We start from the raw sequence: 27763 nt of genomic DNA, 5'->3' as shown, positions 1-27763 counted from the left end.
TTTCTCCCCCTTTTTGTCATCAGCAAAAAAGATAATAATAGAGAGAATAAGGCACTGAGATTTAACTAATCAACCAGTCTAACGATAAGTATGAGATATATTACAGACCAATTGAAAAAAAAAATGTGGAGAGAAATGTTGAAAAACAGGTTATTTTTTTGGAGTACGAATCAGTTCAAAATTTTCCAATATTGAGACAGCCTCCTCAATCTTCGAATTGCATTGACTTATGGCCTTATCCATGTTGGATGAGCACATAGTAATGGCGTCCTCTAATGCTGCTTTATCTGCTGCTGCCTGAAGTTGTTGAGCCTTGGTGTTTTCCTCAACAATGTTATGTAGATTCTGCATATGTTGTTCTAGAGCAGCTTGCTTGCCTTTAATCTCAAGCAGAATAGAAAGGATGTTCTGATTTTCGGATGGCTGACCTTGGACATTAGCTTCCTCATACTGATTGTGCCCTGTGGCTGATTCTGGCGAAATCTCCCCCTGAACAGGTGATTGATCTTCAGAAACATGTTCTGCATGAATGGATTCTGAAACCTTGGGATCTACTTGGGAACATGTTACGAGCCTCCTGTTTCAAAGTGTTCGAACACGCTTCATCATTTTCATCATGCGGAAGAATTTTTTCGTTTCTTCTTGTACACTTTTAGTGGGGTAGGAGAATCAGGCTACTTGCTGGCTGAACTGTCCCTTACATCTTCAAATTTTACCTCTGACTTTTCAGCCTCTTTTCCTTTTACTCTGTCCCTTACATCTTCAAATTTCTTCATTTTGGAGAGCATTCGTTCTCCAACAAACATAAGAGGTAGCATGATTTCACGCAACTCACCAGGAATAGATATATTGAGAAACATGAAGATACGAGTGATTAAAGCTCCATATGGTAGATGACCCTTATCCTTCTATAATGCTCTGTACATATGGAATATGATGAGGTGAGGGAGAGAGAAAGATTGACCTTTCAAGATAGCCCAAATGAGCTTTATCTCTGATTTTGATAGGTCAGTTTTTGAGGCATCTTTTGGCTTCAAACAGTTGATTACGATCTTATGCAAGATCATAGATCGTCTGGATAAGTCAGAATATGAGAGATGGCGCTTTGATCCTTGAGCAAAGTGTGGATTTTCAGAAGCCACCTGAGAAGCTTCTTCAAGATTCACTGCCAACGGAGTAAAATTGGAGTGTGTGGCTCCAATTATCCTTGCCAACTCATGTGCTTTTAAATCAACCTTCTTGTCACCAACAGTAAACTGAATCCAATTTGGTGACAGAATTGAAAGATTGGAATAGAAGTAGGTAGTTAATTCAACATAAGTATTGGCAGATTGAAGGCAAAATTCATAAATCCCTAACTTCTCAAAAAGGTGCTGTACAGAAATGCCAGCCTTCTCCAGGTATTCGAAATCCACAGTTCTATTGTTCATTACTCCTTTAGCAAGTAACAACTTGTAGCACATGTGATGCGCAGTGCTTCTGAACAAACTTCCTGTTCCAGGCAAACCAGATGCTATTCCCACCTTTATCTCAAAAGTCTAAAAAAATCGTGCATCATCATCAGGAACAACAAATTTTGAAGCACTAGTGGACTTAGGGCTTACATGAACCGATTTCTTTTCAGAAGGAGTTGAAGCTTCTCCAACCTTTTCTTTGCCCTTTTTGGAGGAAGTCTCTTGTGGGGTAGAAAGGGTTGGAACTTTGTCAGTTTTACAACAAAACTCAGAGTAGGTTTCAGTGAGATGTTCTTCAGAGAGTAAATTATTGTCTTTAAGACAGTCACGCAGAACCGATTCAGAGGCATTGCTTCTCTTTAACCGCTGATAAGCTTTCCATACAAGCTTGATACCGCGAAAACGAAAAGTTGTTTTACCGGATGATTTCGGTGGCGACGATCGCTGAGGAGATGTCGCTTCAGAAAGGTCTTCAGGATAGTCGGATTCTGAGTCTGAAACTTCCAAATATTCCGCCGATGCAGTAGACTTTAAGTCTTGATTGAGAATACGGGACGATCTTCTACGGGCCACCATCTTGACCGGCATTATGACACTTTTGGAGACGAAAGTTTCGGTCTTTGGAGGAAGAAGAGGAGAGTCTCTGAATATTGGAAGGGTTTTGAGAGTAAAAGATCGTACTGATAGGGTTTTGAAGAGAAGGACGGGTTTAAAAAAGGAGGTGGATAAGTTTTGGAAGGAAAAGTTATTTTTAGAAAATAAAAAGATATCCCAAGCAAGTAGGAAGAAAATATACTTCATTAAGCTTAATTAAACGTGATGATATCATAACAATATATTAAGCACAATTTATAAGATAAATTAGAATACATACCTGATTTGCTTCCAAAAGTAACGATTATAAAAATATCCTGCCAAAAATGCCACAAATATACCCGCCAAAAATTTGAATAAGGAACGTACCTTTCTTTTGTGAGTCTGAAAAATGTTCAGACTGAGAATACATGAGTCTGAAAAATTCCTGTCTATCAAACACTTCAAGAAAATGGATAAGTGATGCACAGTTTGTCTCTTATGAATTCAAATGAAGATTTATCAAGAGGTTTTGTAAATATATCAACTAATTGATTCTTAGAATCAATGAATTGAATATTCACATCACCATTTTGAACATGATCTCGAATAAAGTGATGCTTGATTTCAATATGCTTAGCTCGAGAATGAAGAATTGGGTTCTTTGTCAAATTGATTGCACTTGTGTTGTCACATTTGATTGCAACACTTGATTCTTCAATATCAAAGTCTTGTAATTCTTTGCTTCATCCACAGGAATCTATGCACAAAGAACTTCCCAATGCTACATATTCTGCTTCTGCTGTAGAAAGTGCAACTGTATTTTGCTTCTTTGAGTACCAGGATACCAACATATTCCCAAGCAGTTGACATGTACCTGAAGTACTTTTCCTGTCTACTTTGCATCCAGCTAAATCAGCATCAGAATATCCAGTAAGAGTAAAATCTGAATCTTTGGAATACCAAAGGCCTAACATTGGATATGTTCCAATGTATTTGATTATTCTCTTTCTTTGCGGAAAAATGAGATTCCCTTGGGTCGATTGAAATCTTGCACACATGCAGACACTAAATAGAATGTCAGGTCTAGATGCAGTTAGATACAATAATGAATCTATCATGCTTCTATATACCTTCTGATCAACCTTTTTACTATTTTCATCTTTGTCCAGTTTGGATGAATGAGACATGGGAATGTCTGTTTTCTTGCAATTCTGTAATCCAAACTTCTTGATAATCTCCTTTGCATACTTCTCTTAGCAAATGAATGTACCATCTTTGGTTTGTTTCACTTGAAGGCCAAGAAAGAATGATAATTCTCCCATCATACTCATCTCGAACTCGTTCTGCATATTTTTTGAGAATTCCTTGCAAAGCAATTCGTTAGAGGATCCAAAGATTATATCATCAACATAAATTTGAACAAGTAGGAAATCCTTACCCTTTCTCTTAACAAAAAAAGTTGTATCAACCTTACCTTTGGTGAAGCCATTTTGCAGAAGGAAGTTACTTAACCTTTCGTACCAAGCTCTGGGTGCTTGTTTCAGACCGTAAAGAGCCTTCTTGAGTCTGTAGACATAATCAGTCTTTCTAGGTTCTTCGAACCCAGGTGGTTGTTCCACATATACTTCTTCTTTGATATATCCATTCAGAAAGGCACTTTTCACGTCCATCTTGCAACTGGTGCATATGTTTCATCATAATCTATGCATTCTTTTTGAGAATAGCCTTTTGCAACCAGTCTTGCTCTGTTTCTTGTAACTTTCCCTTTGTCATCCAGTTTATTTCTGAATACCCATTTTGTTCCAATGACTGGATAATTTTTGGGTCTTGGCACAAGCTCCCAAACTTTATTGATTCTGAACTGCTGAAGTTCCTCCTGCATAGCATCGATCCAGCTTTCATCTGTTAAAGCTTCACCAACTTCTTTTGGTTCTATTTCTGATATCAATGCCAAGTTGCTGATATTCTCTTTGTGTTTGGATCTTGTCTTGATGCCATCTTCTATTTCTCCAATGATGAGGTTCTTCGGATGACTGGATTTATGTTTCCAGTTTTTGTCAAATCTTTCCTTCTGAAAATCTGCAGACTCTGAACTTTCTGGTTGAGTCTGTATTGTATCTTCTTTTCCTTCTTTTTCTTCTGATACTGATTGTTGATGATCTTCTGATAACTCTTGAATATTGGGAGATGGTTCAGATTCATCTCTGTGAGTCTGAATGTTTTCTTCAAACTTTACATTCATTGATTCTTCCACAGTCTGAGACTTTTTGTTGAAGACTCTGTATGCTTGTAGTAGAATATCCAAGGAAGAATCCTTCATCTGCTTTCTCATCAAATTTACCAGTGCGGTCATTTGGATTTTTCAGAATAAAGCATTTACAACCAAACACACGAAAATATGAAATGTTGGGCTTTCTACCTTTGTAAAGCTCATAGGGGGTTTTCTCAAGAATAGGTCTGAGAAAAGCTCTGTTAATGATATAACATGCTGTAAAAACTGCATCTGCCCAAAAATGAAAAGGAATTTTGCTTTCAATCAACAGAGTTTTTGCCATTTCTTGCAAAGAACGATTTTTCCTCTCCACAACGCCATTTTGTTCTGGTGTATAAGGAGTAGAAAAATTGTGTTGAAAGCCATTTTCCTCACAAAAATCTGAAAAACTTTGATTTTTAAATTCTCCCCCATGATCAGTTTTAATGCTGGAAATGGAATAGCCCTTTTCATTCTGAATTCTTTTTGCAAATTTTGAAAAATATGAAAATGCTTCATTTTTATGAGCAAGGAAAAATACCCATGTAAATCTTGTGAAGTCATCAACAATAACTAAACAATATTTCTTACCACCAATACTTTGAGTTCTTGTTGGTCTAAATAGATCCATATGAAGAAGCTGCAAAGCACGATTAGTGGAAACATGATGTATAGACTTGAAAGAGCTCCTTACTTGCTTTCCTAGTGTACAAGCATTGCATAACTCTGCTTTCTTGTATTTCAAATCTGGTAGACCTCGAACCAGTTTCTTGTTTGAGATCTTTGAGATTTGTTTCATACTGATATGCCCCAATCTTCTATGCCATAGATCTTCATCTTCTTTGATTGAGATCAAGCAGTGAGTGGAGTTTGGATTGACATCTAGAAGATAGATATTGCCATGTCTTCTTCCTGTAAATGTTTGAGAAGAATCTTTGCTTGTCCCTGAGCATGTATCTTCTTGAAAGTTGATTCTAAAACTTGTATCACATAGTTGGCTTATGCTTATCAGGTTGTAGTTGAGTCCTTTCACCAAAGAGACATCATTGATTGTAAGTCCTCCAATTTCAACTGTTCCTTTGCCAACGATTTTTCCTTTGGTATTTCCTCCAAAGGAAACTTTTCCACCATTTAGACTGTGTAGATCAGCGAATATGCTTGGATCTCTGTCATATGTCTAGAGCATCCTTTGTCTAGGTACCACTTCCTTTTTCTCTTTGTGGTAACCTTGCAAAAATCACAACATCTCAAGTTTTCTTTGGTACCCAAATTTGTTTGGGTCCTTGAGTATTAGTATAAGCTGTCTTAACAAAATCTCTTCTAACAGGTCTCCAGACTTTAGGACATTCATTCTCAAAATGTTGTGGATCTCCACATTTTGAGCACTGAATGCACTTCGCCAACGAGGTTTTACAAAATTCCTTTTGAAATGGTTTTTATAAGCTTGTCGAGGAGGTCTTTGTTTTAATCTCTCCTTGACCTTTGGAAAATCAATCAAGCTATCACTTTCCTTCACAAATCCGAGACCAGATTTGTTGTAGTAAGGAATTTGGATAGAAAGGATATGCTTCAAGGTTTCTGAACCCTTTGAAAACTTGGAAGTAATTTCTGAAACTTACTTTTTCAAAACCGCATTTTCTTTGGAAAGAAAATCTCGACTTTCCTTGACTTGATGAAATTCTTTTTGAAGGAAATCGATTTTTTCTTTTTGTGAAACATCCTGTTGCCTCAGTAATGAATTTTCCTTTTTCAAAGAAGAGATACATTTAAGAGCAGTCTTAAATTCAAAGCATAATTCATCAATGTAATTTGATATTTCAATAGGCATGTTAGAATGTTTTACCTCAATCTCCACTTTAGGATCAGAATCTAAATCTGAATCTGAGTCTGAGTCTGACTTAGCCATTAGACAGAAATTTGAGATATCTTCGTCACTGTCTTCGCACTCTGTATCACTCCAGGTTTCTGCTTTTAAGGCCTTCTTTGCTTTCTCAAACTTGGTCTTTTTTTTCAGAAGTGGACAATTTGGCTTAATATGTCCACGTTTCTTATAGTGAAAGCATATAACATCCTTTGATCTCTCTGTTTCATCGAAAGACTTCTTCTTCTCAAAAGGTTTCTTACCTTTGAGGTTTCTTCCTTTGATCTTCATTTTCTTATACTTCTTTATAAAGAGAGCTAGTTCTTCATCATCAACATGTTCATCTTCAGAATCTGCATCAGAATCAATGTTAGTCTTCAAAGCAATTGACTTATTACCTTTGGATTCATTCTCCTCATTCCGTTTCTCAGTCTCATATGATTGAAGAGTTCCAATTAACTCATTCACTGATAAAGGCTTGATCCTTTGTGTTTCTCGAAGAGATGTTTTGATGTTATCCCACTGATTTGTCAGTCCTCTCAGAAGTTTGTTGACTTTCATTGCATCCTGGAACCGGTTGTCCTTGATAAGCAAGACCGTTTACTATATCGATGTAAAACTCCGTCATACAAATCAGCAATTGATTCTCCAGGCTTCATTTTGAAGGATTCATATTGACCAAGCAAAAGATTAATTTGAGTTTCCTTGGCTTGATCTATTCCTTCATAAGTGACAAGGAGAGTATCCCAGATTTCCTTAGCTGATTCACAAGCAGCAATTTTTTTATATTCAATAGGAGATAAAGCACAATAGACAGAATAAATTGCTTTGGAATCTAAGGTTTCTCTTTTGGATATCTCAGTTTGAGATAATGGAGGATCTGTTGCTATGCTTGCTTCTGCCTTTTCTTTTGAATTAGAAGATCTTGGATTGACTCATCTGATGATGACATCCCATTGCATGTGATCAATTGAATTTATGAATGCCTTCATCTTATTCTTCCAGACACTATATTCCTTGCCATCGAAATATGGTGGTCTGTTGTTGCTCTGTCCTTCAATGAGCCCTGGAGCACCATAGCTAGCCATATATGTCACGCCCCGAACCCCAACGGGCTCGCGACACCCGTCGATGGTCAATCATTGAACGCGACGTCCCAGGACGCGTCGCCAACCCAAACGAAACACCCAACGATAAAGGCAAGCGGAAGCGAAATTAAAACAACCCAGACAATAAAATATGACAAAGGGATAGCACAAAACAATAATTCCAAATACACAACATCAAAAGGGAATAGTGGTGGGGTATCCTACTTCGCTATACAAAAGAGGGGCACACAAAATATGGGGTAACTTGACCCGTCCTCCATCCCCGAGATACCCTGGTGTCGTCTCCAATCAATCACGGTCGCAGATCTGAAAATGGTTATATAATAACCGTGAGAACGAGTCTCAATAAGCAACCCCCTATACCCCACATAGGCCAATGCGTACCCAGACAAGTCGTACATGCAATCTACCCGATTACATATATATAATTCACATAAATGGACTTACCTCGCCATCCAACCACATGCCCACACTGCACATTAGTCAAATCATAATAATGCAATATTAGTCAATGACACATCAAAATCATTTGAGCGCCATACACACGTACGTTCATCCAATTCAACCCAAACACATTTCACATGCGCATCCATCCAACTTTCACACGACCCGGGTCAACACCCCACAGGTCAGCCCTCCGATCAATCCGGGCTCTGTCCCGGGTCAACACCCCACAGGACCTTTCAAAAACAAGCTTTCAAATGACCCGGGTCAACACCCCACAGGTCAGCCCTCCGATCAATCCGGGCTCTGTCCCGGGTCAACACCCCACAGGACCTTTCTTACTTTCACACGACCCGGGTCAACACCCCACAGGTCAGCCCTCCGATCAATCCGGGCTCTGTCCCGAGTCAACACCACGGGACCTTTCTTACTTTCACACGACCGGTCAACACCCTTGGTCGACCTCCGATCAATCGGGCTCTGTCCCGGTCAACACCCACAGGACCTTTCTTACTTTCACACGACCGGGTCAACACCCCGGAGTCGGCCCTCCGATCAATCGGGCTCGTCCCGGTCAACACCCACGGGACCTTTCTTACTTTCACACGACCGGGTCAACACCCCACGGTCGACCCTCCGATCAATCCGGGCTCGTCCCGGTCAACACCCCACGGGACCTTTCTTACTTTCACACGACCGGGTCAACACCCACGAGTCCTTTCTCACAACCCGGGTCAACACCCTCGAGGTTAGCGACCCTCCGATCGATCCGGGCTTTTCTCATGCACATGCACCATAATACAAAATTCACCATGCTCTTAGTCATATAAATCAATTTCAATCACCACCCTTTCACTAATGTCAATCTCGCACGCCACATCGATCCAACTCAATTCATGCTCCCACATCGGTCCATCGGCCTGACATTCATGTCGGCACATTCAATTAATCCAATTCACCCACAAGCGCCACGACAATTCGATCGGGCATATTTATCTCGATCAATCACTAAATTAGCCGCACAATTATCGCCACAATAATTCACCAATTAAGCACAATCAGTCTAATTAGCCCACGCCTAATTAAAGTCCTAAGCCGGTACTAAACACATCCTAAACAAGTCTAAAAATACCCAAAGTACTAGGTAGGGTTTAGGAAGTTACTTACTTGGTTTTGGCCGGAGAAAATCGGCTCGGGCCTAAAATGGCCCGGGTGAACAGGTCTTAGAACTAGGCGCGGGCATGGGTCAACGGGCGCGGTGGCCGGCCAACGCGGGCACAATGGCCGGACGGCGCGCACAGCGCCTGGGCGCGGTGGCCGAACGGCATGCCGGGCGCACGGCAAGTTGAACAGGCGAGGTGCACAGGGTGAACGGGCAAGGCGCCGGGCTACCGCAGGCGACGCGCCTCAGGTTGGACGGGCGACGCGCTTTAGTCGGACGGTGCACCGGCCGGGGCAAGCTCGGCCACGGCCGGGGGCCGCTCGGCCAGTGAGCTCGAGCACGGCTGGGCACGCTCGGCCCAGCTGCCCTGGCCGGTGGGCTGGCCGGCAAGCCGGGGCGGCCGGGACAACCAGTCCGGACGGCGACGGAGGCGAGCTACGGCGGCGGGCAAAAAGCGGTGTCGGTCGGTAGGGCGAGCTCGGGCAAGTTGGCCGCAATATTCAGCTAATTGGCCGACGGTGACCGGCCGGCAATTGGTAGATGGCTGGGCCGTGAGGCGACTATGACGGCGGCTTGGACAGCGTAGGGAGAGGAAGGAAGCGAGGGCGTGTAGTGGCGAGAGGGCGGCGGCGGGGCTGAGGGGGTCGAGCCGGCGCGTAGCTGACAACGACACTCCCGGGCGTCGGGGCGGAGGCCCAGGGGGGCCATTTAGACTGACGGCCCGGACGGCGGCTAGGACTTGCAGAGCAGCGGCGGCAGCGGCGAGCCGAGCTCGCGCGCTCGGGAGGGAGGAAAGCGGCGTCGAGGCGGAGGCGCCAGGGCGACGCGGCGGCTCGGCGGCTCAGCGAGAGAGGAGGACGGCGACAGCGGCAACTAAGTGGGGCGGCGTCGGGGCGGAGCGGAGCGGTCGAGCGACGGGGCTGCGGAGGCGGGGAGGAGGCTGCGGAGGTGGACGGGAGTCGGGAGAGAGAGGGGAGCGACCGGGCGACAGAGGGCGACCAACAGGGGCTAGCAGCGGTTAGCGGCAGCGCGCGGCTCGGTCGGGCGGCAGGCGGCGCGAGGCGGTCGCGAGGTGCGGTCGGGCGGAGGAAGAAGCGAAGCGAAGCAAGGGTCGGGGCGAAGAGACGAAGAAGAAGAGGAAGGGAAGAGGGAGAAAAGAAAAAGAAAAAGAAAAGAAAAGAGGAGACGAAAGGAGGAGGCGTGAGCGGAAAAGAAGGGAGAGGGGCGTCGCATGCATGGGCGGACATGCGCGAGGCGCGCGGCGGAGGAGAGAGAGAGAGAGAGAGAGAGAGAGAGAGAGAGAGAGAAAGCAATGATCGCGATCCAACGGTCACGATTCGAACCCGAAAACTATTCCACGGTCCACAAAAATCCTAATTATAATTTAGGAAAAAGGGCCAAAAGAAAATAACCCAAAACACACTACGAGGGAGGTCTACTAGTCCAAATTCGCACCCGGTCAAAAATCCACTTTCTCACTATTCCTGACAATCTCAACGCTGGCTACGATAATATTGACACCGTCCAATTTATTTCGTCCCGGAACTTCCAAGAAATTCGACACCAAAGTTTGGGCTCTAAATAACGGCCAAATTCGATCGAGTGCGATTCTAGCGAAATCTCAAGATTTAAAAATAATAACCGGGAGTGATCAGTTCCCGGGCGAGATTTTTACTATAAGCGCACTGACGAAATACCCGTTTTATAAATCCCAAAAATGGGCCAAAATTCGGAATGTCACAACTCTTCCCCCCTTACAAAAATTTCGTCCTCGAAATTTACAATTCAACCCAACTATTCAAACAAATGAGAATGCGGTGTCGCATCAACTCTTCGCTTTCCCACGTCGCGCCTTCGGTTCCATGGTGCTCCCAAATCACCTTGACCATCGGAAGTTTCTTGTTCCGCGGCATTCTTTCTATTACATCCTCGATCCGAATTGGCTTTTCCACATACGACACTCTGTCATCCATGTCTATCTCTTCGTAGTTCAGCACGTGGGTCGGGTCCGGTTCATACTTTCTTAACATTGACACGTGGAATACGTTGTGCACTTGAGACAAATTTGGTGGTAGCGCGAGACGATAGGCCAACGTCCCAATCCTTTCCAAAATCTCGAACGGGCCTATATACCTTGGACTTAGTTTCCCTTTCTTGCCAAACCCAGATAGTCCCCTCATTAGCGAGATCTTAAGAAATACATGGTCGCCAATCTGAAATTCTAACGGCCTACGCCTTCGGTGCAACGTAACTTTTCGAGCGACTTTGGGCTGTTCTCAACCTTTCCCGGATAGCCTTTCTTTGTTTTCACCGATTCTTTGAACTAACTCTGGACCCGTTATACTTCTTTCCCCCACTTCATCCCAACACAATGGTGTTCTGTACGCCCTGCCATATAGTGCCTCAAACGGTGCCATCCCGACACTCTGCTGAAAACTGTTGTTGTAGGCAAATTCCACCAAATGTAACTGTTCTTCCCACTTGCCCTGAAAATCTAACTCACACGCTCTCAGCATGTCCTCCAAAGTTTGAATCGTCCTTTCGGGCCGGCCATCCGTCGGGATGATAGGCCGTGCTAAAGCGTAACCGTTCCTAATGCCGCATGAAGACTTTTCCAAAAGGCGGCGGTAAATTTAGGATCCCGGTGCAAGTGATTGTCACCGGCACTTCGTGCAGACGGACTATTTGTCGCACGTAAATCTCGGCATACCTTTCCAAGGCGAAGTCCTTTCGTACAGGTAGAAAATGTGCTGACTTTGTCAATCGGTCGACTACCACCCAAATCGAATCATGACCCTTTTGACTTCTCGGTAATCCCATTACAAAGTCCATCGTGATGTGTTCCCATTTCCACTCAGGAATTTCCAATGGCTACAACATTCCACCCGGCTTACAATGTTGTGCCTTCACTTGCTGACATGTTAAACACTTGGCCACGTGCTTGGCTACGTCCACTTTCATGCCGTTCCACCAATAATGCTGTCGCAAGTTCTGATACATTTTCGTACTACCCGGGTGAATACTGTAATTGCTACGGTGTGCTTCAGACAAAATCTCTTCCTTCAGTTCTGTATCACTGGGTACACATAACCGTCCACGGAACTTTAGAATTCCATCCTCGGATACCTGAAAATCTGATTTCCTTTTTGTGGCATCCATACTCAAAATCTTCTGAGTCTCCGAGTCCGTCGATTGTAAAGCCTTAATCTTAGTCTGTATTTCTGGTTCAATCCTCAGCGCTGCAAGTAGGCTCAAGACATGACTCACTTCAAACTTAAATTCTGAATCCCGAACTCCCTCCAACAGAGTCCACTCCTTGACCATCATATGCGCGATGCTCGATTTCCGACTCAGTGCATCCGCTACCTTATTAGCTTTTCCAGGGTGATACATAATCTCGCAGTCGTAATCCTTAAGGAGTTCCATCCAACGGCGCTGTCTCATATTTAATTCCTTTTGGGAGAACAAGTACCTTAAACTTTGATGGTCCGTATAAATCTGAAATTTCTCCCCACACAGGTAGTGTCTCCAAATCTTAAGAGCGAAAATAATCGCGGCCAATTCCAAGTCATGCGTCGGATAGTTCTGCTCGTGTGGCCTCAACTGTCGCGATGCGTATGCCACTACTTTCCCGTGTTGCATTAGCACGCATCCCAATCCTCTTAACGACGCGTCAATGTAAATCTCATATCCTCCCGGGCCTGACGGGATCGTTAACACTGGCGCGGTCGTCAATCTCTGTTTTAATTCTTGGAAGCTCCTTTCGCACTTATCCGTCCATTCAAACCTCATCTCCTTCTTTAGTAACCGCGTCAACGGCGTCGCTAATGCCTGAAAACTTCTCCACGAAGCGTCTATAATAACCTGCTAGTCCGAGGAAGCTCCGAACCTCGGTTACTGTTGTCGGTCTCGGCCAATTCGTGACGGCTTCAATCTTTGTCGGGTCCACCGCAATTCCTTCTCCGGATATCACATGTCCTAAGAACGCCACTTGGTGAAGCGAGTCGCACTTGCTAACTTAGCGTAGAGTGCGTGTTCCCTTAAGGTCCGTAGAACCTTTTCCAAATGTACCTCGTGCTCGGCGGAACTCTTTGAATACACGAGAATATCATCTATGAATACGATCACAAAGCGATCTAAAAATTCCTTGAATACCCGATTCATTAAATCCTTAAAGGCTGCAGGGCGTTCGTCGGTCAAACGGCATTACCGTAAACTCATAGTGTCCGTACCTCGTCCTAAATGCCGACTTCGGCACGTCCTCCTTCTTGATCCTCAATTGGTGATAGCCAGTCCTCAGATCGATTTTTGAAAACACCGACGCCCCTTGCAACTGATCAAATAGGTCATCAATCCTTGGCAACGGATACTTATTCTTAATGGTCACCTGGTTCAATTGTGCGTAGTCAATGCACAACCTCAAGGATCCATCCTTTTTCCTCACGAACAACACGGGCGCTCCCCATGGAGACGCACTCGGCGAATAAAACCTTTATCCCATAACTCCTGCGTTTGGACCTTCAATTCCTTCAATTCCAACAGTGACATCCTATAGGGCACTTTCAAGATCGGTTCTATCCTTGGGGCTAATTCACCCACAAACTCCACTTCTCTATCAGGTGGCAATTCCGGCAATTCCTGAGGAAAGACATCAGGAAGATTATACACTTCGGCTATGTCCTCTAGCCTTGACTCCTTAACCAACGAGTTAATCACAAGATAGTTATCTTTCCACACCTCAAAGACGAGGCTTAATCCCTCCAATTTCAATCCAACAGTCTCCCAAATTAAATCACCCCGGTTCCTTACAAAATCCGAAATTTCCAAACCACACTTATCATTCCCAACCCGTCCAAGAATATCATCAATAATTCAGAAACCCGTAAACTGATTGCGCCTATTTACCATAAGATTGATTATAAGTCTTACATGACCACTCAAGCGATAACTTCAAAATCATCTTCTATTGTATCCAATACCATCTCATAACGCATTTAGACTTTCAAGGCGCATCATTCACTTCCTTCTCACCCACAACATACACTTTTCCTTACGTCCTTAGTCGATTCGATAAATCTGCGGCGGGCTCTCGCTTAATGTCCTACTGCGGTCATTGCGATTGCATTAGTAACCTAACCTATCGGTTCAACAATTTCTCACTTGGTGACCTTACTGTCCACATCCACAACATGCTCCACTTCTACCTTGGCAATAGTCATTCCTATGCCTCTTTCCACAAGACCGACATGCGGTATTGGAGTGGTAACTCGACTTCCCAAAGTCCTTTCTTACTAGAGGGACAAATCTCCGATTCTCTGTCATAGACTTCATTCCAAAGTTCCTATTGTCCCTAGGCGGCGTGTACCGCAATCCCTATACGGTAACCCTCTCATTCATATCCCTTTCAACCGTTTAAGCCTTGTCATACAGCTCATTACAATCCCTTAAGTTCATTAACATCAACTGACTGCGGAGGTTCGGTTTCAGTCCATCCCGGAACCTCCTTGTCCTATCCACACGATCATTAACTATCCTTGGTGCGTACTTAAATAACCTTACCAACTCTACCTCGTACTGATCGACTAACATTCAATTTTAGTGAAGCCGAAGAAACTCTGTCATTTTCTGTCCTCACGCGCTCTCTGAAAGTACCTCCCATTGAAGGCCTCGATAACGACACCCCGACTTAGAAATATGCCCTCTGAAATATCCCACTTTGGGGGCCCTCTTACCAATTATTTACATTTCCTTAAAGTTGATATATAGCCGGGGTCACTTTCTCTCGCCGGTGCACCCGAATACCTCCAAAGCAATGTAGCCTCGGGGGTCACCTTTACCATCGAACTTCAGAGGTTTCAATTTCAAATATTTTCCAACCAGCTGACGCATCTATCTGACTGCATTAACTTGCCCTTGACCTTGATTCCCAACATTTCCATTAACGGCGACAATAATGGCCTCAGCATCAGTGGCATTAGTAGCAACAGTAGCATTTCGCTCCTTAGTTTGCCTTCCCATTAAAATTCCAACTCCCTCGAGTGCCCTCAAAATCTCATCCCATCTGGAATCCTCTGCAACTCTAGCTTGCGGACCTACATGACCTCGACCTCGACCTCGACCTCACTGCTTAAACTCACAATGTCACACCACTCACTTACTCTTTATAATTCCCTCGGGAATTAAAGACCCTAGGCCAACTATATCGGTCTAAAGCCCTGGCGGTGAATCACAACAATAATTCACTTAGCGGGCGACCAATCATCCATGACAACAAATCACAACCACAATTCACAAAGCGGGCAGCAAATCACCAACATCACTCAATCACAACCAACGGGTTTCACGCACTTACCTCAAGTCCCGAGCCTTTTGCATTTCACATGTCATTGCATATAATCACTTAGCAATCACAATCACACGGTCTGGGGTACGCATGGCACACAAGACTCCTTAACTGACTACCCCAAAGTCATCGCTCCTTATCACTCCAGGCTTCGACCAACTTGGATCGAGCTGACCTTGCTCTGATACCAAATCAACGGGGATGTCACGCCCCGAACCCCAACGGGCTCGCGACACCCCTCGATGGTCAATCATTGAACGCGACGTCCCAGGACGCGTCGCCAACCCAAACGAAACACCCAACGATAAAGGCAAGCGGAAGCGAAATTAAAACAACCCAGACAATAAAATATGACAAAGGGATAGCACAAAACAATAATTCCAAATACACAACATCAAAAGGGAATAGTGGTGGGGTATCCTACTTCGCTATACAAAAGAGGGGCACACAAAATATGGGGTAACTTGACCCGTCCTCCATCCCCGAGATACCCTGGTGTCGTCTCCAATCAATCACGGTCGCAGATCTGAAAATGGTTATATAATAACCGTGAGAACGAGTCTCAATAAGCAACCCCCTATACCCCACATAGGCCAATGCGTACCCAGACAAGTCGTACATGCAATCTACCCGATTACATATATATAATTCACATAAATGGACTTACCTCGCCATCCAACCACATGCCCACACTGCACATTAGTCAAATCATAATAATGCAATATTAGTCAATGACACATCAAAATCATTTGAGCGCCATACACACGTACGTTCATCCAATTCAACCCAAACACATTTCACATGCGCATCCATCCAACTTTCACACGACCGGGTCAACACCCCCGGTCGCCCTCCGATCAATCAGGGCTCTGTCCCAGGTCAACACCACAGGACCTTTCAAAAACAAGCTTTCAAATGACCGGTCAACACCCCACGTGAGTCGACCCTCCGATCAATCCGGGCTCTGTCCCGGATCAACACCCACGGGACCTTTCTTACTTTCACACGACCGGTCAACACCCTGAGTCGCCCTCCGATCAATCCGGGCTCTGTCCCCGTCAACACCCCACGGGACCTTTCTTACTTTCACACGACCGGTCAACACCACAGTCGCCCTCCGATCAATCCGGGCTCTGTCCGGTCAACACCCCACGGGACCTTTCTTACTTTCACACGACCGGGTCAACACCCCACGGGTCGCCCTCCGATCAATCCGGGCTCTGTCCCGGTCAACACCCACGGGACCTTTCTTACTTTCACACGACCCGGTCAACACCCCATGAGTCCTTTCTCACAACCGGTCAACACCCCTCGGGTTGGCGCCCTCCGATCGATCCGGGCTTTTCTCATGCACATGCACCATAATACAAAATTCACCATGCTCTTAGTCATATAAATCAATTTCAATCACCACCCTTTCACTAATGTCAATCTCGCACGCCACATCGATCAACTCAATTCATGCTCCCACATCGGTCCACCGACCCGACATTCATGTCGGCACATTCAATTAATCCAATTCACCCACAGCGCCACGACAATTCGATCGAGGCATATTTATCTCGATCAATCACTAAATTAGCCGCACAATTATCGCCACAATAATTCACCAATTAAGCACAATCGAGTCTAATTAGCCCACGCCTAATTAAAGTCCTAAGCCGGTACTAAACACATCCTAAACAAGTCTAAAAATACCCAAAGTACTAGGTAGGGTTTAGGAAGTTACTTACTTGGTTTTGGCCGGAGAAAATCGGCTCGGGCCTAAAATGGCCCGGGTGAACAGATCTTAGAACTAGGCGCGGGCATGGGTCAACGGGCGCGGTGGCCGGCCAACGCGGCACAATGGCCGGACGGGCGCGCCCGCGCGGGCGCGGTGGCCGAACGGCATGCCCGGCGCACGGCAAGTTGGAACGGGCGAGGTGCCTGGGCCGAACGGGCAAGGCGCCGGGCCACGCCGGCGACGCGCCCGGTTGGACGGGCGACGCGCCCGGGTCGGACGGGCACGGCCGGCAAGCTCGGCCACGGCCCGGACGCTCGACCGGCGAGCTCGAGCACGGCCGGGCACGCCGGCCGGCGAGCCGCCTGTCGGCCGGTGGCTGGCCGGCAAGCCGGGCTGGCCAGACGACGGCTCGGACGGCGACGGAGGCGGTAGCTATTGGCGGCGGCAAGAGCCTGGCCTACGGCGGGCTGCGAGCCTCTGGGCAAGCCGGCCTGGCGAGCCGGCTAGCCGGGCCTGGCGAGCCGACCGGCCGGCCTGGCCGGGCCGGGCTGGCTCTAGCGAGGCGACATGACGGCGGCAACGGAGACGCTAGGGGAGAGGAAGAAAGCGAGGCGGTGAGTGGCGGTGAGGCGAGGCGGGGGCGAGGGTCGAACCGGCGGGCGACAACGACACTCCCAAAGGCGTCGGGGCGGAGGCGGGGGCCGAGGCTTTGGACGACCGGATTTGCGGGCTGGGACTTGCCGAACGCGGCGGCAAGCGGCGGCGAGCCGAGCTCGCGCGCTCGGGAGGAGGAAGAAGCGTCCGAGGCGGAGGCTGCCAAGGCGACGCGGCGGCTCGGCGAGCGAAGCGAGAGGAGGACAGCGGCGGCAGCGGACCGGGTAAGGCGGCGTCGGGGCGGAGGCGAAGGCGGTCGAGCAGCGGGGCTGCGGAGCGGGGAGGAGGCTGCGGAGGTGGACGGGAGTCGGGAGAGAGAGGGGAGCGACTGCGGCACGGGGCGGCCGAAGCGGGGCTGGCAGCGGTTGGCGAGCGCGGCGCGCAGCTTCGGTCGGAGCGACGACGGCGCGAGGCGGTCGGCGAGGTGCGGTCGGGCGGAGGAAGAAGCAGAAGCAGAAGCAAGGGTCGGGGGCAGAAGAGACGAAGAAGAAGAGGAAGGGAAGAGGGAGAAAAGAAAAAGAAAAAGAAAAGAAAAGAGGAGACGGAAGGAGGAGACGTGAGCGGAAAAGAAGGGAGAGGGACGTGCATGCATGCATGGGCGGACATGCGCGGGCGCGAGAAGGAGGAGAGAGAGAGAGAGAGAGAGAGAGAGAGAGAGAGAGAGAGAGAGAAAGCAATGATCGCGATCCAACGGTCACGATTCGAACCCGAAAACTATTCCACGGTCCACAAAAATCCTAATTATAATTTAGGAAAAAGGGCCAAAAGAAAATAACCCAAAACACACTACGAGGGAGGTCTACTAGTCCAAATTCGCACCCGGTCAAAAATCCACTTTCTCACTATTCCTGACAATCTCAACGCTGGCTACGATAATATTGACACCGTCCAATTTATTTCGTCCCGGAACTTCCAAGAAATTCGACACCAAAGTTTGGGCTCTAAATAACGGCCAAATTCGATCGAGTGCGATTCTAGCGAAATCTCAAGATTTAAAAATAATAACCGGGAGTGATCAGTTCCCGGGCGAGATTTTTACTATAAGCGCACTGACGAAATACCCGTTTTATAAATCCCAAAAATGGGCCAAAATTCGGAATGTCACAATATAGATCGTTAGCTTAGAAGTAAGACACTTCAATAAATGAGCAACTTGCTCTGATACCAATTGATGTAGCTAGCAGGGATCACCTATAGAGGGGTGAATAGGTGATCTTAAACAATTTTTGATAATTTATGCGGAAATAAAATAAATCACAGTAGAGTCTGAATAAAATTCAGATTCAAGACAGATTATAAAGACGGTGCTCTTGATGTGCAGAATGTAAAGTAAGAGATAAGGGATAGAGAATCTGCATACAAGTTTATAGTGGTTCGGCTTATAGCAAGCCTACGTCCACTCTCCCACGCTTTACCTGCCTACCACGAATTTCACTATGTAATCAAGAGGAATTACAACTTCGAGTGTTAACACTCTTGTGTATGATAGGACTCTCTATCTCACACAATCACTCTTACAAAGTGTCCCTCAAGATCTTAATGTTTTGCTCAGAATGACAAGAGAAATGATTGGAGTATGCTCAGACTTTGGACTTGTTGATTCTTGATTCTGTACTTCCTTCTGCTGCTCGTTGATCCTCTTAAATACTCCTCTACTAGCCGTTGGACAGCTTTCAGAGGATCATCTTCCAATCTTCACCTTGGACAGATTTGTATAATAAGGATTGAGTAGCCGTTGGATGACGGTCTTCGAATCCCGCGATTCCGTCGCCCATACAATCGAATCTTGGTTTCCATAAGTAGAGCTTTGTCTCGTTGTAATGCATTCTTGTCGTGATGTTTGATTGTCAATCAATTTGATTGAGATTGAGACAATCGAAACATTCCTTCATGAAATCCATGCCGGATTACTAGGCTGTTGTGTTACGTTACGAATTACGCATCTCAAGAAATTCACGTCTGCATCCGAAGAACTCTTCGCGTGCTCGTCTAATTAATTTCTTCGTCTGCATCTGCATCTGAATAACTTCTGCTTCTGCATCTGCATCTAAATAACTTCTGCGTCTGAATCTCAGAACCTAGATTATGCGGGTCTTCAAAAACATACTTGACAGTTTGTAAAGTCTGAATAACTTTCTTCTGAGCTTCCAGAATATACAGACCTGGAATAAATTTGTTCAGAATAAGTATCAGATTTACAATAACATAGAAGGTTTTGTCAACTTCAAAATCAATAGAAGTTTTCCTCAACAGTAATCGTGTAAAAGATTAAGTGTATCGGTTGAAAGTAGCACCTAATCTCTGATCATCTAAAAGGACTGGTGTGTGTCGAGTGTAAATTGTTCAGCAGATTATTAGTGCCATCTAGCCTGACTTGTGGCTATTAGTGGTGAAAGTGGATGTAGGCTTAGGAATAAAGCCGAACCACTATATATTATTGTGCGCTACAATTTATTTCTCTTTTACTTACATAAGCACACAATCAGCTCACGGTATTTGAAACATCAACTCAATTTGTTATTTATGTAGCATCTGCTAATTTTCGCAAAAGATTGTCAAAACTTTTAAAACAACCTATCCACCCCCATTTAGATTGTATTGTTTAGCGCCAACGATATTAGCTGTATGAATAATAATAGTGACAATGATGGTTGTATGAATTATGGGATTTTATAAAGAGAGTAAATGCTCATAGAAATTTCGATGATTGGTCCAATCCGTAATATCTTTGTCTATTAAATACAGCAAGTAAATTATTACATGAGAGGAATGGCCCAGTGTAACCTGTGCCTTTTTATGGACGACAAAAGGCGGGAAGAGGGATCGTTTCACGCGGCTAGCACTTCGTTTACTTTTTGTGAAAAGCTTATAGGCTGATAGGAATAGATTATTATGGGCGCAACATGCGAAAATGGCACACTAATTATCTTTCCTTCGATAAATTTGACACCAGTAGTTTCTAGATATCCATGCAACATCATTTATATATTTTTAATTCGTTCTGTATACTTTTTGAACAGTTCTATTCAATGTAGTCCTTATATTTTCAATTTGTTCAATCTACTCCTTCAACTTTCCAAAACAAAGTCAACTATTCACAAATTTTATAATTACACTATTTGCCAGATTAGAAAAAAAACCTTTCATTTCAATCTTTTTATTACCCTTTTACCATTTTGGTCTTTTTATAAATATTATGATAGTATCATTTAAGTAAATTTTAGCTTGTCATCTTTATAATAGTACTTAGAATCTTATTTAGAGTCGTATCGTGCTGTTTTTCCTACTATTGTAATTATAATGATATTCAGAAAGGATATTAATTTATCTATAAGTACTAGTAGATTTATATTAATCTAAATCTTGTTTCTTATTTTTAAGATTGATAAAGTTTTTCAATGTTTTGTGTTTCGGGTTTTTTAATGAATAGGTAGGCCCTAATCTACCCTCACCTTATTCTCTTTTCTAATCTATTCCCACCCCCAAATACTAAAATATAATTAGTCAATCGGTAGAAAATAGAGCATGCCTCTTGCGCTTGCAACCTAGAAACCACGTTCTAGAGGAGTGCGTCAAAGTCAAAAAGGTTGGGTTGTGGTGGGGTAAGCACGCCATTTGTTATCGGATAGATTAATCTCATTTCTCACGCAAGTCTTTCTATATTAAGGGTGCAATCCAAATTTGAAACTTGAGCCGAAGACCATAAGCGAGAGCATACTCTCTTGCCATCTAAATCAACTCTTGTTCCTGACAAAACAAAAAGTCAACTCTTGTTGGCGTCTCTTCACTTTTTGTTTATGGAATAACCGATTGTCATCGGTTCGATCCAAAATTTTATGTAATAACAAAAGTAGAAAATGACGAGACGTGCCAAAAAGTGCTACCTTCTAGGCTCACATGACCAAAGTTTATGGGTAGTGCGAATGATTCGAATTATAGTCCGTTGATCTTCTTCAAATTGAATCTAGAAAGACTAAATGCTCAAGAATCATATGCGAGCCCATAAATTTATGAAAGCCAAGTCTTCCTTGGGCGCCTCCCTGTCGCGACCTCCCCGAACCGGCCTCGTCGTCTAAGGGGTTTGGCTAATAGATTACTAAGTTAAACCTAGTTCGAGCTCTCTCAAGCCCATACCAATTCGCGACTTAGATTTTAATTATTAACATGCGAATCAATTTCATCTAAGAGTCGCCATTAATCAGTTTTTTATGGGTCGATTAGATACCCAAGTAAAGCACGGGAGAAATGCTTCACTTCTTCGAACCAAAGATTCAATGGGTACGGGGACTTGATTACACTAATTGGCTAACTAATGCCATTTCGGTACCTAACCTTGCTTAATACACCACCTAACGTGTTCATGCAGCGATCATACTAGTTGTGGGTCCTAAAGTTCTATCCCTAACCAGGCTAAGGGAAGGAACAATCGGAAAGTGCACAATCAAGTAGTAATCAAAATTGAAATGCGCAAACAGCAGCCTAACTTGTCTCTAATCGACCACATGCAAAGTCGAATTAAACACGCAATTAAAACGTGCGAAACAAGCAACGTGCAATTAAGCATGACACTAAACACACGAAAAGGGCAAGAAGGGGCAATTCCAAAGCCCAGATACTATTTTTTTGGTTTTTGAAATTTTTTTTAATAAAAATATCAACTTTCAATCTGAAAATAGGGAATCGGGCCGGGCCTTGGGGCCCAGTCCGAATATGGACTGCGAACAGGCCACTTGGTCGTGCCATAGACAAAAGTGGGCCCTTTCTCAAGCCTACTCTAACCAACAACAAACCCAAATAAGCCAAATTAAACCCAACACTCACTACTCTTACAATAAAAACTAAGCCCAGACTCACCAAAATAATACTCTAAGCCCAAGGCTCACTAAGTCTAAATGAGCCCAAAGTCCACTACTATGGTACTACTCTCGGCCGCTCCTTCACAAATTTCCAACTCACGTCTCCTTCTTCAAGCATGCCCAGAACACCCAAAGATTTGCTTATCGACTCCAGAACATCTACATTCCAGCCATGAAGATTCTGTTTCACAATCAGTCGAAACGCGCCCAGTCACCGGACCTCTACCGTCCGCCACATATTCGACCATCGCCTATTCTCGACTACCGAACATTTGACATTCAAAATCACAAGATAAGAGGACCGAATATAGTAGAGTTCAAAGAAGCAAGCCAACGCGAATGTCTCAAAAGATTGACGTTTCAAGCATGGACATTTATCATTTCCTCATGCACAAGAATGCTCAAAGAAAATCTCATGCTCAGACTTGGTTCGACTATGAAAGTAATGCTCAACAAGCAACAAAGAGTTTATAACAATGTCGAACTTGCTTATACGCACGTAAGAACAAATGGAAATCAGCAAAGCCAGTACACGGGCTGAGTTGGGCGTACTGTCAAACACGTGGTGAACAAGAGTCGAGGATGAGACATTGAACATTTTTTTAAACTCAAATCGAGATATAGACCCAACGGAAACCATCACCAGACCAGCCAAAATAACCACATCAGCTCACCCAAACTTAGCACACCTACGGACCCCGAACAAAGAATGAGTGGGTTTTACGGTTCGGCCAAAACAGGGGAAGACGACGAAAGGTTCGCGGCGCAAGCGTCCAATCGCAGACCCCTACTTGGCTAGGAGACGACGGTTAAAGGGTGCACTCGACACAAATCGTTTCATGGCTGACTGCCTCGACGCCTCCGAGCCGAGATCCTCGGGTATGGGGGTTCGGGACCAAGAAAAGGGCTCACCGGAAACACGGACGCCGGGGGGTGGGGTGTCGGGGACGTTGGCCGAGAGAGGTCGTCGTTCAAGGCTCGGACGCCATGGTCGCCGTAGGATGCGACGTTCGTTCTCGACTCCGCTTCTCACTCTCGCAGATCTCTCTCTCCAATCTCTCCTTCTCTGTTCCAATGGCTTCCCCCCCTCTTTCTTAACCTGTTCTGGACGTGTGTTGACCGAGAGAAAGAAGAGAGCTCTGCCCTACATTGTCAGCTTTTCTTTGATTTCTTTCTCGAAGAAAACTTGCGGACACAATTTTTTGTGTCCTTTCTTCCTTTTGCTTCTTTTGTGAAAGTGTGTATGCAAACCGTGCCTGTCCATTTCCTTTTGTCTTCTCTCTCTTTTTTTATTTTTTTTTCTTATTTCTTTTTTTATAATGATTTTTTAAACTAAAAAATGAAATAAAATAAAAGGAAAATATGTTTTACTAAATTTTATTAATGCAAATGCGTCTAATATCATTAATGAAAATATTTTTATTTGGGGGTTAAAAATTAATCCCTAGGTTTTGTGCAACTAAACCCTAAATGACTAGGTAAAATTTAGATGTCAACACTCCTCAAGACAATAATTGGAAGAGGGTTGCTTAGTATTGTACAAATAACAAGCCAATAATAAACCTGAATTTTGCTTGGTATCCACTATCCATACATAATAACAACCATTTCGGAAGACAAATCTCGTAAAACCACTACGCATATCACAAAGAAAAGTCAACACTGAATATTCGAACATCTTTTCTCAAACTCAAGGTGATAGAAGAACAAATCTGTTTTAACACTAGATTGGGGAAGGGTCCAAAAAGATGAGCCTTAACGAATATATCTACATCTTGATTTAGAGATGTGATTGACACAACTCGAATGGTACGATCCAGAATATGTTGTCCAACACACGTTTGGACGTCGGCTCGTCAAATCCATTGTCCTTTGAGCAAACTTAGTGATTGAATTACCATAGTAAATATTAGTGACAATGAGATATTGATTGCTTGAGTTTATAAAAGGGAATGAATGCAATACAAAAATCGCACTGCAAAAGGAAATTTCAAGCGGAGTTTAATTGCAAACTTAACTAAAATCAAATGTGAGTGATTTCCGTACTTGAAACTCACCAATTTCGGAATTAGAATGTGCTCTTTCATTGCTGTGATCAGGAATTTTGCAAAATCCAAGCTAGGTCTATACTATGTACCTTGTTGCATTTTGAGCTACGAGGCCCATGTTGTGCCTCATAGCTCGTAGTTTAATGGAGGTTCCCTTTTTGAGCTGTGATCAATGTCAAGCTAACCTGAGTAGGGCCGGGCTCTTCAATATACACCATTGTTACTAGAGTAAAAAAATCGGAAGAGTCATAAACCGATTGCATTGATATCAATTCAGTTCTAAACCTTTCAATTGGATCAATTTAGCTCTAAAGCTTTTCATATTAGTACTAATTCAGTTCATCGGGCCAATTTAGGCCAGAGATTGCTTAGTGTTGACGCCGAACGCCCTACATGGCACGACTGACGCTGACACAGATATTTTTTTAATTTTAATATATATTTTTTAAAAAAATTATTAATTTTTCTTTCCTTTTTTCTTTCCTCCGTCTTTTTTCTTTCTCCATTAATTCCCTTCGCCCATTGCCAGCCCCTGTGATGGACGGCAAGGGCGAGGGCCGGATGCCTCGCTGGCCATAGGCGGCAAGGGTTGGGCAAGGATCGCCCGTTGGTAGGGTCACCTGGTTCTTCAAGGCCGGGAAGAACGGCGAGCGCGCTGGTTCTAGGGTTCCGGTCTACCTCTCTGCCGTCTTGGAGTATCTCGTCTCTGAGGTTCGGTTATTTTTGGGTTTTTTATTTTTTATTTTTTATTTTTTGGGGGGGGTTAATTCGGCTTGATTGGTGTTGTGGTTTCTTTTTTAATTTCTTTGAATGTGTGCTGAATTATAAGGTTTAAGGAAGTCATTCGATTCTGGAAGGGACTTTTGTGATGGGTTGATTTTCATAAATTGGTGTTTCTCGATAGAAAATTCTCAACTTTTTTGTTCTAGTTATGTTCGGAAATGGTTGTTCCGGCTTCGCTCTTTGTCGCCTGATTGTTAATGTCAGTTTGTGTGCGATAAAATGGATTCTCTTCATCTGAATCTTCACCCCACCCAGCACATGGAAAATAGAAATTATCTTTTTTTGTCATCCTGTCGTCTGGATTTTGTGGATTATTTTGATTTTTTTGCTGACGCTCTTTCAGGCCCTTGAACTTGTCTCTTAAGTTTGGTTTTATGCTTTAATCTGATGAAGCTTGTTTGGGGTGGGTTTAGGTGTTGGAAGTTGCTGGAAATGCTGCGAGAGACAACAAGAAGAACAGGATTGTCTCGAGGCACATCCAGCTTGCAGTGAGGAACGACGAGGAATTGAGCAAGCACCTGGATTCTGTGACCATTTCTAATGGAGGAGCGTTGCCCAAAATTCACTAACTCTGTTGCCGAAGAAGAAGGGCAAAGGAGGGGAGAAAAAAAAAAAGGGAAGAAAAAAAACGAAAAAGAAAATAAAAAAACCTACGTTAGCAATTTCCAGCTTAAATTGACCGGATAAACTCAATTGGTACCCAATGTGAAAATATTTTGGACTAAATTTATCTAATTAAAAAGTTTATGACTAAACTGGTATCGATACAATAGATTTAAGATTTTTTTTTGTACTTTTCCCCCTCCTAGTTTTATAAAGGTTCCTTTTTTGAGCTGTAGTGAATGTGAAGCTAAATTGAGTAGGGCCGGGCTCTTCAAGGTACACCACTTTTACTAGTGTACCCACTTTTAGGCCCATTTAGCTTAGTGTCCTCACAAGCGAGGAAAAAATATTGGGTGCAGCTGTGATTCCACGCTGACAAAATCCGAATCATTCACCAGGCGACACGTGTCACCCGTGCCCCACTGTATTAGAGCTGAAATTTTGAAAAAAAGCAAGACTCTCTCTCTTCTCCCTCCCAAGCTTCGACGTCCAGATTTGCACACACTCCCTCCTGACTCACGCCTCTGACAAGTGGACTCCATCGCATCCGACGCCGACGCCGACGCCGACGCCGACGCTGATGCCGACTCACGCCTCACGCCTCCGACGAGTGGACGACACGATGCCGACATCATTTCCAGATTTGCACTCTCTCTTTGCACTCGCGCACCCTCCCGACTCACGCCTTTGACGAGTGGACTCCGTTGCCTCAGATAAACCACGCAGATGCCAACGCCTCCGCCATGCCCTAGCCGATGCCTCGACCCTAGCCAATGTCAATGCCGTCGAGCACTAAGTAGAGAGAGTCTTGATTTTTTTCAAAATTTTAGCTCTGACACGTGGGACCTGGGCGACATGTGTTGCAATGTCTCTCGGTGAGTGACTCGGATTACACATGTCGCTCGGTGAGTGATTCAGATTTTGCCAGCATGGAATCATAGCCGCACCCAATATTTCTCACAAGCGAGTTTGTCACTAAGCTATCGACCAGGGGCTCCTTTTGATGTCCTTCTTTCCCTTACAGATGTCAAGAAAAATTTCCTTTTTGTGTATTAAAAGAGATGAGTGTATCCTTCTCTAAATGTTAGATACTAGAGCAATTCAAAAGTTCTTTTTATTAATAGTTTTCCCCGCAGCATTTCAATCTCTAAATAGAGATACTTCACTTCTTTGGTGAGCAGCTGTCACGCCTCGCACCCTATGAGTGCGTGATCATCCCTCGATGGTCGATCATTAAATGCGCCGTCCCAGGCACATCGCCGACCCAACCCAAACATCAAAGATTAGGCTCGTGCGGAAACAAATAGAAACAACCCAGACAATTAATAATGACAAGGGGTAGCAATAGCACGAAACAATAACGTAATTTCTACACTTGGGATATATACAACGTTCACAAAAGACAATCCCAAGCTAGGCCACAAAACGAACCACATTCCTCGAAGGACAATAGTTTGCAAACTTAACTCCTCTACAAAAGGGGAACTCAAAATACCGGATACTTGACCCGTCCTCGATCTCCGAGATACCCTTGCAGCGTCTCCAATCACTCATGGTCGCGGATATGAAATGGTTATATAATAACCGTGAAAACGAGTCTCAATAAGCAATCCCCTATACCCCACATAGGCCAATGCGTACCCAGACAAGTTGTACATGCAATCTACCCCATAACATATAAAATTCGTATCATTGTACTTACCTCGTCATCAAGCCCATGCCAACTCTGCACGTTAGTCACAACGTGATAATGCAATAATAGTAATTCAATAACACATCACAATCGCTCAAACACCAACCACACTTGTACTCAATTAATCCAATTAACTCAACCACACATCCAACCAGCCAATTCAATCACACGCTCAACCAGTCAATTCAATCACACTCAAATCG

At 44.3% G+C, this 27763-nt stretch overlaps 1 protein-coding gene and 1 long non-coding RNA gene across 2 annotated transcripts; one reads left to right on the top strand and one right to left on the bottom strand.

Moving 5' to 3' along the window:
- Positions 1-22773: 22773 nt before the first annotated feature.
- Positions 22774-23500, bottom strand: LOC130139956 (uncharacterized). Its single transcript, XR_008817976.1, has 2 exons — positions 23225-23500; positions 22774-23122 (listed from the first exon to the last, which is right to left on the bottom strand). It is a non-coding gene; the product is annotated as an uncharacterized LOC130139956 (long non-coding RNA).
- A 1124-nt stretch (positions 23501-24624) lies between these two features.
- Positions 24625-25833, top strand: LOC115663797 (histone H2AX-like). The gene is made up of 3 exons (XM_056308755.1): positions 24625-24630; positions 25061-25192; positions 25678-25833. The coding sequence occupies exons 1-3, from the start codon at positions 24625-24627 to the stop codon at positions 25831-25833; spliced, it is 294 nt and encodes a 97-aa protein (XP_056164730.1).
- Positions 25834-27763: the final 1930 nt, after the last annotated feature.

This window comes from Syzygium oleosum, unplaced genomic scaffold (genome assembly GCF_021117445.2).
Source record: "Syzygium oleosum isolate NSW1041296 unplaced genomic scaffold, Sole_v2.1 Sole_v2.01, whole genome shotgun sequence".
NCBI lineage: Eukaryota > Viridiplantae > Streptophyta > Magnoliopsida > Myrtales > Myrtaceae > Syzygium > Syzygium oleosum.
Note: the sequence above shows the minus strand (reverse complement) of the source record. Positions and strands in the feature narration are given on the sequence as shown.

What these genes read in the sequence shown, in the direction of transcription:
- LOC115663797 (XM_056308755.1), top strand. An exon ending in TGGAGTATCTCGTCTCTGAG is followed by an intron (nt 25,193 to 25,677) that starts GTTCGGTTATTT and finishes GGGTGGGTTTAG; the next exon opens with GTGTTGGAAGTTGCTGGAAA.